The sequence below is a fragment of the Ranitomeya imitator genome, chromosome 1 (genome assembly GCF_032444005.1).
Source record: "Ranitomeya imitator isolate aRanImi1 chromosome 1, aRanImi1.pri, whole genome shotgun sequence".
NCBI classification, from domain to species: Eukaryota; Metazoa; Chordata; class Amphibia; order Anura; family Dendrobatidae; genus Ranitomeya; species Ranitomeya imitator.
In genome coordinates, this window is record NC_091282.1 from 108,095,300 (window position 1) to 108,110,641 (window position 15,342).

Consider the following 15,342-nt stretch of genomic DNA (forward strand, 5'->3'; position numbering starts at 1 on the left):
TTGAATGCCAGCTCTTCGCTGTTTGTATACAAATGTACGGTATATCTTTAGGGGATTTTTATTTTAAGCTTAAGAACCCTTATCCCATGTCAGGAAACTTGTGTTAAAAATAAAACAAGAATAGCTTTTAGTCTTCTTTTTTTTTTTTTTTTAAATAAATAAAATGAGCCCATATGGTTTACAAAGATTTATTTCATGACCAAGTCTGCTGGGTATAATAATGTCTGCAAGCTGTTCACAAAGTAACACATGAGATTTACAGGCTCTATCTGTCTTCATTGCAAGTGGCACCATCGATTATTAAGTCTGGGGCATGCATATTGCGCACACACAGAAAAAAACAACAAACAAATGTTAGTTTGCTCACATAAATTTCTGTATATTCTGTAAATTGTTCTGTCCTTTATATTCTCAGTGTAGAAACCAATTTAGAGCCAAAGGTTCTTCTGTGCCTATAACATCAGATATTAGTTTTTAAAAATATTTATTTTAATAGTTACATATAAAGTCTGCAATATATCAAGCTGAAAAGAAATATATAAAAACGTTTCCATATTGATTTTTATCTTTATAGTTTAATGCATTGCTTGAGCTCCTCTCATCAATGATGCCCTCGGTGGCCTCCTAGGGGGCCTGCTTCTTTCCACTGGCCTTGATTCTGTCTTCCAATTCAATGATGACACTTATGAAGACTTTTTTTTTTTAACTTTTGTTTGTTTTTTAGGAGAGACTCTCGCAAATCTTTTTAAAAAGCGCTTGCAAAGGTCTTACAGTTCATTTCTATGGGAAATATACTGTTTTTTCTATAGCTTTTTATAGAGGTTTAAAGAACAGGCGGTGGAAAAAAAATGCATGTCACTTCTTTGAAGTGGACCCTGATTGAGTCGGTTCAAAGCTAAACAATGTCCAGTGAATAGGCTGAAAAAAAATGCACCCAAAAATATTCCAAAACTCGTCAACACAGCTTCCATTAAAAAAATAAAAAAGATTCCCCCTACTTGAAAGTCCCCCAAGGCCGGGTGCCCAGGATCCGGAGGTAGCAGCGCTTTGGATCAGGGTGGATTTGATTTAAATCTAACTGATTTAAATCACGGTTTAAATCACTAGTCAGTAAGGCTTGATTTAAATCAGTGATTTAAATCAAAGTTTCTACCTAAACTAGTTCTTGCTACTTTAACATGCAAGTAGATGAAGATTTTTAGAATCATTTTTTATATTACTTTTTTCTCCCCAGTTTAATGGGTTAATCATTCATATTTGGACACCACTGTTCTGTTGTACTTAGGAAGGAGAAAAATAATCCTGACCTTAATAACAATTTAAATAGATTTATTCAACTGAAACAATAACAACATTACAGCATAAGTTATTTGCTTAAACAAACATCCATGTTTGTTAACTAATTTGGCTAAACAAAATATATATATATATTATAAGAAACTTAGACTGTCAGCCCAGCCGACACATGAAAAACTTAAATACTACTGTCCCTGCTGTCCTCTGTAGCTCACTTGTCGTCATCTTCATCATCATCTTCTTCTTTGTTCCTATTCATAATCTGGAAAAGAAAAACAAGCTTTCCTGCTTTATTGGGTCCCAACCGATTTCTCAATTTAGAATGAATGAGTCCAAAGGAAGAGAATATTCTTTCAACGCCTGCAGAAGAAGCTACTGCTGTTAAAAGTGAAATCATTACTTGAACAGTCTCTAAATCCAAGCGCTTAAGTGACTTCCATCAGTTTACTGGTGTGACCTTCCTTAAAATATCTTCAGCAAACATATATTTCTTGAATGGTTCCCCCTTAGCTCTGAAGTTTATTATAGTTGGCATTAAAGATGGATGATTGCTAGATACCCATGTCATAGCTAACTCCTCTTCCTCAGCACTTAGGTTTTGACCCTGATATTGGATATTGACAATATTTGCCAAAAAATGAGCTGGAGTCAGTGCTTGTCCCATTCGTTTGTTTACTGCTTGTAATTTAATTCTGTCCATGTGTAGTTCTGTTTTTAAGTGTTCACTCAGTTCCTTCCAAATTTCAACAGCATCCGCAATAAAACAGCTATTTTTCTGTATTTTGTTTAAAGCTTGAGAGATGGGTTTCAGGAAGCTCAGCATATGTTCAACATTTCTCTTAAGCCCAATGTTGAGGATTTTGGCCGTGACAGTGCCATCTATTTTATCTCGATTTTCTTCACAAAGTGTCATCAGAATAGGCCAGTTTTTTATATACTGCTCAAAACAGTCCACCACAGAGTTCCATCTAACATCTTGTGGGAGCGTTAGCTTGGTTCCACCCATCCTTTTCAGAGCTGCTGCAGCAAAATGATTATTACGGAAGTATTTAGCAATTTCAACAACATTAGCCTTTTTCTGGAACACTTAAGTCTTTGGCTAAGAGGTGCAGCAAATGAGCACTGCAACCATATGTTATTAGCAGCTTTGTATTCCCTCCCTGCTCTTCTAAATCTCTTCTCATCTTGGATACGTTTGCAGCATTTTCAGTGACCAAACTGCGTACTAGACATTTGAATTTTTGTTCACATGTCGTTATAGCTTTTACTGCCACTTCTTGTAAGTATTCTGCTGTGTGTGCATTTCCTGACATATCAGTTGTTTGTGCAAGGAAGACTTTACCTTCTTCTGTTGTTATACAAGCACATACAATAGGATCATTGTGGACATTACTCCACCCATCAATACTTAGGTTAACAATTTTACCCTCCAGAGCTGTTGCACATTGCTCCATTTCTCTGTCATACACTTGATCCAGCAGTTTCCCTGCAACATCAGCTCTGCTGGGTGGACTGTATCCTGGTCTCAGTGACTGAACCATATTAATGAAATGTGGGTTCTCAGTCAGACGGAAAGAAGAGTTTGTTGCATAAATAAACTGGGCAATTTTTTCATCAATCAACTCTTTTTCTAATCTGCTAGTTCTTATCACAAACCTATCTATGGTGGTTCCAGGAGGTAAAGGTTTTTTCTTCCTTTTGGGTGATGGTGATATGTGGCTGTGGGTGTCTGATGATGCTGCTGCTAATGAAGCACTATCCTGGATGGATAACTCTGAAACTGTAGAACAGGATGATGGTGATCTTGGAGGTGGATAGTTTCCAGAATCCATGAATTCCCCTAAACAAAAAAAGTCAATGCTGTTATTTTATTGTTTATACAATTTCTGCTTATTGTACACAACACATCACTGCCCTTGCCCCAAAAGGAATATTTGTTTGCTCTTCCTCCTTCTCACACTTAGATTCACATTCTTCTTGTGTTGTGCAGATCTATTCCACTCCAAACAATCAGAAACATATTGTCTAACTTCTTGGACTTGGCACTGAAGGGGTTGATTCTGTATTCATAGGTTTGTAGAACAATAGGATTAAGGTCTTTTTCTCAACTCTGTTCATGTTGTAACATTTTTGCCGTGAAGAAGAGGCTGGGACCTCTGCGGAGTCAAATTCAGTTTTGAGAACTGCGTAAGTAAAGCGAGCGTCTGTGATAATGTAGGAGAGAAACTGCCCACTAATCCTACAGAAACCTCTGGAAGAGCATGGCATTGTGAATGTTGCACATATACAGCCTTTATTCTACTGAGTTAAACAACTCAGCTTTATCTCATGATGGAAGAACCTTTGGATGGTAAAATATTTTCCTCAAAAAGCAGTTTATTGAAAAAAAATCTGATTTAAATATAAAAAAAATCCGATTTAAATAAAAAAATCCGATTTAAATAAAAAAAATCCGATTTTTTTTTTTTTTTTTTTTTTTAAACATTGATTTTTATCCACCCTGCTTTGGACGCAGAGTGGACATGGGATTCGTGAAATCCATCTACTATGCTGTCATCGCTGGTCGCTGTGGGTTTGATGCTACATAAATACACAGCATCGAACCCACAAGTATTACCGATCGTGGACACATACCCTTATAGTTAACCTTCCGGCTCTCACTTGGATCAAGAGCAGGCAGCTCCATGGTCTGCACAGAGACAGGAAGACGACACATCTGGACCCAGATTAGTGCCAGTTAGTTTGTTTTTTTACAACTTCAAGCTCCTGAACAACTTTTCTTTTTGGAATGGACAACACCTTTAATAAAACAAATAACAAAAAAAAGCCTTTCAAATTTTATAATTCACAGTTGATCTGGGATAGGGAATGGGGATGTGTTGAAGTCAAAGTCCCCTACCTGCCTTTCCTGACTGCCGTTAGCTTATCTCTGTTTATTTGTTAGACTTGTGATTTGCCTTAGTATAATAATTTTTTAATGACTGTTTTACTCTTAATTTTGTGTTTAAAAAAAAATCAATGTTAGTGAAAAGTGTTTAAATCATAGGAGGCCATTTCTTATACCCAAACAAGAACATCCAAGTTTGTGGGGTGGTGATCTCTCCTGCCAGTGATTCATTAGCTTCTACTGATGTCTCATCGCCAGAGTTGCTCTTTTCTGCTCCGCTCTGTTGAATGAGGCATGACACCGGCAGTTACGCCCCGCCGACAGAGCAGCCCGGAAGAGGAAGAGCTGCTCTGTTGACGTGGAGCAGCTGAATTACTGACAAGAGCGGTCTGTGCCCTCTCTGTGCCGGCGCTGGGTAGAACAGGCAAGTCGTCTGTTAGCTACTACCGATCCTCTTTGTTTTTATGCCCATAGTGAAAAAAAAATACTGGATAACTTATCATGGGCCAAATAAAAATACTGAGCTGTTTGGGATCACTGCTATTATACGGTTCTTGATAGTGTAATGTTCCTATCGTATCTAATTTTTCTCTGGGGTTTGATTGAGGATGGAACGTTCATTGAGGCCCATAACAGACCTGGCAGATGGGAAGGTTTGTTCTGCAGACAGTTGACTAAAGGCCCCTTCACATTAAGCGACGCTGCAGCGATACCGACAACGATCCGGATCGCTGCAGTGTCGCTGTTTGGTCGCTGGAGAGCTGTCACACAGACCGCTCTCCAGCGACCAACGATGCCGGTAACCAGGGTAAACATCGGGTAACTAAGCGCAGGGCCGCGCTTAGTAACCCGATGTTTACCCTGGTTACCATGCTAAAAGTAAAAAAAAACAAACACTAGATACTTACCTACAGCCGTCTGTCCTCCAGCGCTGCGCTCTGCTTCTCTGCACTCCTCCTGTACTGGCTGTGAGCCGGAAAGCAGAGCGGTGACGTCACCGCTCTGCTTTCCGGCTCACAGCCAGTACAGGAGGAGTGCAGAGCACAGCGCTGGAGGACAGACGGCTGTAGGTAAGCATGTAGTGTTTTTTTTTTTTACTTTTAGCATGGTAACCAGGGTAAACATCGGGTTACTAAGCGCGGCCCTGCGCTTAGTTACCCGATGTTTACCCTGGTTACCAGTGAAGACATCGCTGGATCGGTGTCACACACGCCGATCCAGCGATGTCAGCAGGAGTCCAGCGACGAAATAAAGTTCTGGACTTTATTCAGCGACCAACGATCTCCCAGCAGGGGCCTGATCGTTGGTCGCTGTCACACATAACGATTTCATTAACGATATCGTTGCTACGTCACAAATAGCAACGATATCGTTAACAATATCGTTATGTGTGAAGGTACCTTTACAGTCAAACATAACAAAGTAAAGGTACCGTCACACATAGCGACGCTGCAGCGATACCGACAACGATCCGGATCGCTGCAGCGTCGCTGTTTGGTCGCTGGAGAGCTGTCACACAGACAGCTCTCCAGCGACCAACGATCCCGAGGTCCCCGGTAACCAGGGTAAACATCGGGTAACTAAGCGCAGGGCCGCGCTTAGTAACCCGATGTTTACCCTGGTTACCATCCTAAAAAGTAAAAAAAACAAACGCTACATACTTACCTTCCGCTGTCTGTCCTCGGCGCTCTGCTTCTCTGGTCTGGCTGTGAGCGCCGGGCAGCCAGAAAGCAGAGCGGTGACGTCACCGCTCTGCTTTCCGGCTGACCGACGCTCACAGCCAGAGCAGGAGGAGAGCAGAGCACAGCGCTGGAGGACAGACAGCGGTAGGTAAGTATGTAGTGTTTGTTTTTTTACTTTTAGGATGGTAACCAGGGTAAACATCGGGTTACTAAGCGCGGCCCTGCGCTTAGTTACCCGATGTTTACCCTGGTTACCAGTGAAGACATCGCTGAATCGGTGTCACACACGCCGATTCAGCGATGTCTACGGGGAGTCCAGCGACGAAATAAAGTTCTGGACTTTCTTCCCCGACCAGCGATCTCCCAGCAGGGGCCTGATCGCTGCTGCCTGTCACACTGGACGATATCGCTAGCGAGGACGCTGCAACGTCACGGATCGCTAGCGATATCGTCTAGTGTGACAGTACCTTAAGAAATGAGAAAACATGGCTGATCTTCTGAACAATTAGGAAATAATTCTTAGTACGTTTTTCAGTCTTATTTGTTATATGGGATGAAGGAAAACTATAGTATTATGGGGAACCTGTCATGCTCCTCAAACCACTGGCATCATGAATCAGAGCTTGGTTGCACGCTTGCAGCCATGTATATTATTCTCTGAAAAATATGCATTAAGAATTTAGCTGGGGACTATAAGGCTAGATGAGAATAGTCTGCCCCTGGTCCACTTCTCCCATCGCTGGCGCAGGTGATTGACAGGTCTCTGATGTAGGATTCCTGACAATCAGTGGAGAGGCTATGGTAAGGGCCGGCCGGGAGCCATAGCCAGATAAGAGACTTGTCCGGTTCCAGATATTTAAACACTGCGGTGTTTCGGATAGAAATACATTTGGATGCAGCCAGGACCAAGCCCTGGTTTAAGCCACGTTCACACGTTCAATATTTGGTGAGTCTTTTACCTCAGTATTTGTAAGCCAAAACCAGGAGAGGAACAATCAGAGGAAAAGTATAATAGAAACACGTCACCACTTCTGTATTTATCGCCCACTCCTGGTTTTATTAATACTGATGTAAAATACTGACCAATTACTAATTGTGTGAACGTGGCCTTATGCTGCCTATGGCTCGGTTAAGGTGACTGGTTCCATTAAAGGGGTTGTCCACTACTAGGACAACTTCTTCTTCTTAAACTAAATGTTCGGCCCCAATAAAATAATAAAGCCTCTACTCCCCTTCCATGCTGGCTCGATTCCCGCGGTGCCGGTACTGTGATGCGGTGTTGTGACATGTGACATCGGCGCTGGCATCATGGTCTCCGCCTTCGGACAAACTGAACATGAAGAGGAAGTCGCGGATGAGCTGCAGCCCTGGATTCCTCTTCACGGCATGGAAGGGCAGCATAGGCTTTATTATTTTATCAGAGCCGCACAGTTAGTTTAAGAAGGTGTTGTCCTAGTAGTGGACAACCCCTTTAAGTGAGAAAGAGTTGGTGTGTTTTTCATCTTGTGTGTGTGCATCTGTCTACTGTTAATTTAAGGTGAAAATTCCTATTCTAATGTTGCTATTTAAAATGATGATGAATACGGTACAGTAAATCCAGCCATCTTTGTAGCAGGGCAGTAGTTTGGCGTCTTCCGGTGTCGTTTGGTCGTCTCGCGCTCTCCACAGCTGGCTGCTGTCACACACAGATAATCATCATAAACAGTATTTTTGATAACTTGATGTAATTGTTTGGGTAGAAATTGTCTTTCCCATTAATAAAAGCCACAGATGTGAAATGTTTCTCAACAATTAAATCTGTAATTACTGCATCATCACGTTTTTGATAAGTCGCTGCTCTTCGTTGCCGTCGATGTGTATGAAAGCGTGAAGATTTGCATAAGCCATGAAATATTTATGTTGTCGGCTGAAGTGGAAATTGAAAATCTATCTTGGTCTTCGATGCCCGTTGCAGACTTGGCACTTGTGTTGGGAAACGTGCTGCCGATTAATCATAGAGGGAGAACATAGAACGCTCTGGGGAGAGCGCTGACCTGGCCGGGCACATGGACTGGGCAGCTCTGTCTCCTGCGCAGTGTGATGCCAGCACGATTACTAGGCAAGCCGAGTAGCATGGCCCTGGTACCCTTATTCCTAGTCTGAAGGTCACCAATCTGCCACCTGGTCGGTTTTTATTTTTTTCTGAACAGAAATGTTGCCTTAAAGTCGTACAAACACGGCTACTGCAGATCTAGATTTAATGTGATACACATGTGGTAGTGGCCCTTATGTTATGGCGGTAGGTGTGAAGCTAAATAGGATTCGTTGAGGCCTCGTTCAGACGTCCGATTTTCGAGTCCTCTCTGAAGTTTTTACGAATAGCGCTCGTACCTGTGATAGTCTATGGGGCTGTGCACAGGTCTCGGACTGAATGGTAAATGGAAAATCATGGACACCTGTTTGATTTTGATTTGAGCATTGGATTAAAATCAGCAAGACAGGCGACAGGTCAATGGCTCCTTAAAAATAAACAAAAACGATTGCACTCTGATGCCATTCGAGTGCAATACGATTTTCACAGACTGTCAGAAAGCACAAGGTGGATAAACGTTTTTTCTTTTTTTCTTAATGTGCGAGATAAACACTTCGGCCTCACACTGATGTGTGATCAGAATAATCAGTCTGTTTTTCTTGTACGTGTGGAAAACTGATGTCTGAGTGAGGCTTTGTTCTGGGAGCAGTATTAGTTGGTCAGTTAGTGCTGCTATACTCTGTGGACTGAATATACACCATTTGCTGTTACCTACTGTGTGGTATTAATAATTTTATGCTTTGGGGGTACCTGAAGACCCCAGGCCCCGGTGTACCTGCTGCTGCAGCACTTCTTGTAGCTAGGCATACCTAATAATCGTCTCATTTAGCATTTCTATCATTGTCTGCAGTCTATAATAAAGCCATGTTAGTGTCATTTCATCTAATCCTGGGCATATCTATAAAGTTGTATTTTGTGTCCCATACACACCAATAGCTTTATATATTTCGGTCTTTCTAGTCAAAGCTTAAAGATTAACCGTCCTTCTAATTGATACTTTATAAATCAATAGCACACATAAAAGTAATCAACTTTATAATACATCTTATCAGAGAAATCTGCTTCTTTCTCCTCCAGGACTGATCTTTCACTCTTCTTGTGGGTAAAATCTGACAGAAGTTTTCAGTACTAGTAATTTTGTGGAGGGGGAGAGTAGCGAGAGACAAACGCAGAGATTCTGCTGCAAGTTCTCCGGAAGCAACAGTTACAGTTCTCCATAGAACTTTATAAGCACCAACCGTCATCTCCTAAGACCGAATAAGTTCAGGAGGAGAAAGAAGCAGATTTATTTAAGATATATTTGCAAAGTTTCTTATTTTGATGTTCACTATTGATTTATGAAATAAAAATATAAATAAAACTGCTATTATTTAAGAATTGTTCAAAGACTTTTTTTTTTCCTAGAAACAATGTCACTTAAGCCATTAAATGTATTTAAAATATTGCTGATGAACGGCAATACCAGACACGACCAGTGGGTCAGAGTGGCAGCATTTCTAGTAAGAAACAATACAAAAGGACCCTTGTTTCTAAACATTTCAATCCATTTTACAAGTTTATTTTAGATCATCAATTTTTTCCAGTGCTTTGTGATTGATATTCGTATATCATTTTCTTACTAATTAACTCTTTATAACGTGTAAGGTAACCCACATTCTTATTTTTTCTTATTTTACACAGTTGTAGGACAAGCAACAGGAAGAGTTTAATTGGCAATAACCAATCTCCAGCGCTCCCGAGACCCCACTCTCCACTATCTGCTCATACAGGTATGTTAACATATTTGCCCTATTTTCTCATGGTTTTATGAGAATCCACTTTAAAAGTTATTCCCATGACAGTAAGCTGTCCCCTACCCGACGGACAGGGGGTGACTTCCTGACTAGTGAGGGTTTATCTGCTGGTTCCCCTGCGATCCAGAAATCTGCATTCAGGAGATGTGACAAGTTTTGTATGGGGTGGAGGGGTGCCCTCTATTGCATGAGCATCTGCAGAATGCTGCGCTCTTTCTCCAGCAGACCCATAAACAGAGGGATATAAGAAAGTTTGTGGATAAAGCTCACCCATCAAATAAAAGCATGTTTAATCTGGTTCCTGAGCAATCCACTCCACTGTACACGGTTTGTCAGGTATTACGCAGCATTGTTTGAAGTGATAAAAAAGGTTTTTCAATCCAGTAAAGTGAATTAAAAGCAAAAATTCTTTATTGTGGCTTCATTAAAATAGTAGCATGGGCATAGAAAATATCTGACACGGTTCAAGTCTGGCTGACAACTGATGCATGCCGCCCTATTCACGTGAAGCCTGTGTCAGGCGCAGCTACGTGGTGTGAAATGCTGCCAGTCTGACATTTGTGTCCCTAACTGCTTCCCTGGAGTGACAGTGCTCTCTCTACAAGCACATACGAGGAGAGACCTGTCAGTCACCGGCAGTGGGCGGGGAGAAGCCGCCAGGGACCACCTGTCTGACTATTCTCCTGCTTGGTATCGGGCGGCTTTTAAATTGTTTTATTCTGAAACGCCGCAGTGATTCAGAGTCAAACGTACCAGGCTGAGATCATACATCCAGTGCTGATGCGTGTTGACCATGGATCAGGCAGCATGTATCGGCCTCCCTGTAGGGGAGTAGGGGTCAGGCATATGCCCCTCCACTCCATTCAAAAGGTGATTCTGCAGACCCCAAGTCTTGGGAGCGCCATGTGTCCCAGGGGCTAGACCTACAGCCGTCAGTAAGTTATTCCCCGCCTTATGGATGAGAAATAATTAACTATCTTGGGAATTACCCGTTCATGAAGAAAATACAAAACCACTTGTCAACCTAATGGGAAAAGTGAGGGAATAAAATGAAAGTGATCACTATGGCCTCAATATAATTGCTTAGGCCCGGAGAAAGATGCGTCGGACTCTACTTTTGGGTCACTAGGATAAAGTCCTGTGCTATTGCTACGTTCTTAGCTGTGTTGACTACGGAAACCCCAAAAATTAGGAAAATGGACAAGGGGTCAAAAGCTAAAGAACTAAAGAGAAAAAAACCCTAAAATATATTACTTTATTGATAAGTAAATATAGAAAAGAGGAAAAAGGCTCTTTAAAAACTTCAATCTATCGAAAACCCACTGCGACTAACAGTCTACTGAGGTCGGAAAGCCGCCACCTCACTTTCCTAAGGGAAAAAAAAAGGCATTCTAAGGGTGCGTAGGAAATGTTAAAATTTTCAGGCACAAGCTAAAAACTTAGGACAGCTTGTAAACATCCCTCAGGCAGAGATAGATGGTCATTGCTGCTTCCTAAACCAGAAAACCGCTCCGAATCAGTGTCTTATTGAAATGTATTATGACCAAGCCAACAGGGTTATTGCGATCCTGGGGAAATATTTGGGAATCCTAAGAACGGACCCTGAAGTGGTTAAGTTTATTACCCCAACACCAAATGTGTCCTTTAGAAAGGGGAAGTCTGTACGAGATCTGGTGGTCCACAGTAATTTCTCCCCTAAATAAAGCAGGAACCACTACAAAATGTCTAGATAATAGATATGTTGGTACTTTTTGGTGCAGAAATTGTAGTTGGTCACTTCATCTGTCCCTCCAAAACCTTCTGTAGTGCAGTTACTGGCAGGATCTATAACAACAAAAGCTTTGCGAACTGCAAGACTGAAGGGGTGGTATACCGTACTTATGTCCCTGCTTTTGTCTCATGAATTATGTTGGGACAACAAAACAAGTTCTGGGTTCAGGTCACTAAACATCTCAGGCACAAGAAGGATTCCCCCCCTGGCCCGACATGGGGGTGACATTAGCTTTTTGTCGTACCAATCATTGCTCGAAACGGCCGTAGTCCTTCTGGTCTCTCCCCACATGCGCCTGTAATCTACACGCCACGTTCGAGTCCATGTACGACAGTTCCGTACTGTACGGAAGTACGACAGTACGGAATAAAGGACTACTACACTGCTTCACATTGGTGAGGGCCGCATATTCTTCTTATCTTCTTGTCCACTTTGACGCTGAACACCTGACACCATTCCGTGAACTGCTCCAGCTCTCTGGCTACGGGGCTGCCGCTCCACTACAGGAACTTTATTTTTGCTAGTGCTGTTACTCTTTCTATAGACTTAATAGACTTTAAGATTCACATAGCTATAGAGAATCATTTAAGGAAGGGCATGGACATGATATATTTTTTTTTTTAATCCAGCCCATAGGCCTTAGGAAAAGTGCAATATACATATCAAATTTTGTTGTTTTTGCCAGTGTTTATTTGCACTTTATTGGTAGTATGGTGTTTAATAGGGCTCATTGGGGTCAGCCGATAGTGAGCAGGGTCGTAAATTTTGTTAAACTAGGGTGCCAATCTCTGCGGCATGGTAGGGTGAATTGTGAAAGGTGAATATTAGGGACATTTACTTCACTCTATACCTTTATTATATTGGAATCCTTACCGTGACATATTTTTAACTGGAAGTACAAAATAATACATTTTTTTAAATTTATCAATAATTAACTATATTTTAGTTGTGTTTTTTTTCTCTTGGGTTCTGTGTCGACTATGGGCAATCACTTTTTCTTTTCCATTCACCGTTCTCGCGGTTTATTTAGACTAGTAAAAGCTGCCGCTCCCCCGTAGCTGAGCGCTACAGTTCACATTACAATCTTAATGATGTTTATGGTCGCAGGAGTTTCTGGCAAACTCCCCCTTTTGGATAGCAAGGATGAAAAAAAAACAGATTTTCAATTCAGAGTTTATGATCCATAACTATAGCACTTGGCATTTCGGGTGCTAGAATCAATTTAGTGGTAAACAAACCTCTCGCAATGTTGAGGCTCGGGTTGAGTTTTGACGGACGTGTAACTATTCTGATCTGGAACATATTTATGAAAACTGGCAGCGAACACTTGGGAAATAGTGACAAATTATCTGTGCTATCAGCTTTCTTGGCTGCTGAAAGTTTTCTATTACCACTTTAGAAAGTTGTTTTTTTTTTTGTTGACCACACAATTCATAACTTGTTATGGCAGGGATTCAAGAAAGGGATGCAAACAATAAGAATATCTCGCCGAGCCGCGGATTTATCATGATTTCTGGTGTAATCCTACAAGAAAAAAAAAAGTGACTTAGGCCAAATGCTACTTTTTTAATGCCCCTATGCCACTTTTTTTCCAACATATATACCAATATTTAACAAAAAAGTGAGTAGATCGATGAACATGGCACAGTGTTGCATGATGCAAGTATTGTCTGCCTTATGTATGGCGACCTGTGTCGCTGACATCCAATTTCCTACAAAGGAACCCACCAAACTCTGTAGCTTTAGACACGGGTGGAGAAGAAAACGGACATTCCTCAAAATCCCCAAATGTATTTTTTGTCAGTGTATAGTCTGCGTTTCTAGTAGAACGATGTTTTACAATGTGCGTCCCGCTGTATTATTTCTTATACTTGGTTGCCTGTTCACTGCTACATTCCTTTTATATCTTGTAAACTATGAAGAAAAAAAATCCATCACTGAAACTTTCTGACAAGAATGAGATGTAATATCATGGCTCGTGGCCAATCACACTCCTAATTACTTTCATCTTGCTCTAAGCTATTGATCGTGATGAGGGGCACAACCAGAGAATCGCCGTGAATCCGTCCTCGCATGGAGACGGCAGATAATTCGGCTATAGGATGTAGAGCTCTCTGTCTTATTACTGAGCTTTTCCTCTTACCATCTAAATAGAGCGAGTTCTTTGCCCTCATATTAAACCAATTTCTAAATAATCCTGACTTGCATCTAATTACCGAGGTCTAGAGCTCATCCATATGAATAGTCACCCTCGCTGTATCTCATGACCTATGAGGCCGCATTTTATAATATTTAAATAAACCTTTTGGAAAACCGAACATTCATTTTCCTAAGATCAGTGCTTTTATTTTAACCCTCCTCATTCTTAGCGGAAATTAGAGGGTTATCCAGGGAGATAACGAAATTTGTTTAATGGACATGTCTTCATAAACTATAGCGCTCACATCGATAGTGCCCTTTCTAATTCTGGCAGTATCTGCTATTGAATGTGACAATCGATCTGCTCCTCAGTTCACACCCTTCCTCATGGGATGTTATGTCACAGATCAAGGGGCATGACCTGCTCCTGGCTTGTAGCAACAGCCAGTCCCCTGATAACCTCTCCTTTTATTCAGTCTGAGATTTGCGTGGCCAGCCCCTGCCAACCTGCAGTCATTCTATCGGAGTTCTTCCTGGCCTCCATCTCCCCTCTATATACTTCGGATCAATGCCTTCTGTGAAGATCTCAGGTTGTGGGTTCTGTTAATCACCTAGTTAGGTTAACAATGCAATTAGTTTTTTTTTGTTCCGTCCAAGGACTAACAGCAACTCTGGATAGATGGCCACAATGACATGCACCAGTCCACAAGATCCCAAACCGGGATCATTAGTTCCACCAGGCGATACCCACTGTTCCCCAACTTTTGGTTGGCCCACAGCTTTTCTATCTCCTGCTGGTATAGTCTACAGTCACAACCTATGCTCCTCCAGATGACAGATACCACAACCGTAGAATGTGTATTCAGCTCTAGCCGGCAACAACCCCCCATTCCCTCACCAGTGTCCTAAATACCCCAAGCCGCCCCCATGGAATTGGGCCCGGCCCTCAGGAAACAACACCCCCCCTCCACAAAGCGAATTTCATTTGTGGTATTTTCCTGAGGCCGAGCCCCTCACCTGTGACTTCACGTGAGATCCCCTGTAGTGGCAGCTTCACCGAGTCTACTATCCCCATCCACATAATGGGACTAGTGACTGGGAAAGCAATGGCTTAATTGAGACCCCCTGAGACACTAACAAGAGCAATGCAATGATTACTTTACCTGATTACCAGTCTTGTGTCTGACCTTATGTATAAATAAAATCCAGCCCGCACAGCTTCCTCTGCTTACGGTCACTGAATAGGGACATTGATTCCTGAGGATGACCACTTTCCAGGAGAGATTTGTGCACCTTAACCTGACAAGCAAGGACATCTTTAATAAAACACAACAATAAGATTGATGTAACCCGCTGCTCCATGCTGAGAAAAGGCTGCATCCATTAAAGCCGTGGATTCCTCTCTACGTCCAATAGTCTTTAGTCACTGGCCAGCTCCTTACACCTTAGAATTTCATAGCTTCTTTAGTAAAGTAACAACTACCTCATTGCTCGTGGACATATCATAAAGAAGTTGCAATTACAGGTACACTTATGTTTTCGGTGAAGAACAAGTTTTCTAGTGGAAACTGCTTTAGAAAACTTATTTCTTTGAGGAGGTTTTTTTTGTTTGTTTGTTTTTGATGCCTTCTACCAGGCATCAAGGCAGTGCTGCCATCTACCAGGATGATGAAAATGAAACAAGGATGGACATTTTAGCAAGA

The 15,342-nt window shown here is 41.7% G+C and overlaps 1 protein-coding gene across 6 annotated transcripts in view; it reads left to right on the forward strand.

Annotated features, from left to right (window-relative positions):
• Window positions 1–15,342, forward strand: part of MAST4 (microtubule associated serine/threonine kinase family member 4) — a 716,609-nt gene that overhangs the window by 573,210 nt on the left and 128,057 nt on the right. For all 6 annotated transcript variants that reach the window (XM_069749605.1, XM_069749612.1, XM_069749636.1 and 3 more), the window contains one exon: window positions 9,617–9,705. In XM_069749605.1, coding sequence (XP_069605706.1) covers window positions 9,617–9,705 — 89 coding nt within the window. The remainder of the gene's footprint in view (window positions 1–9,616; window positions 9,706–15,342) is intronic.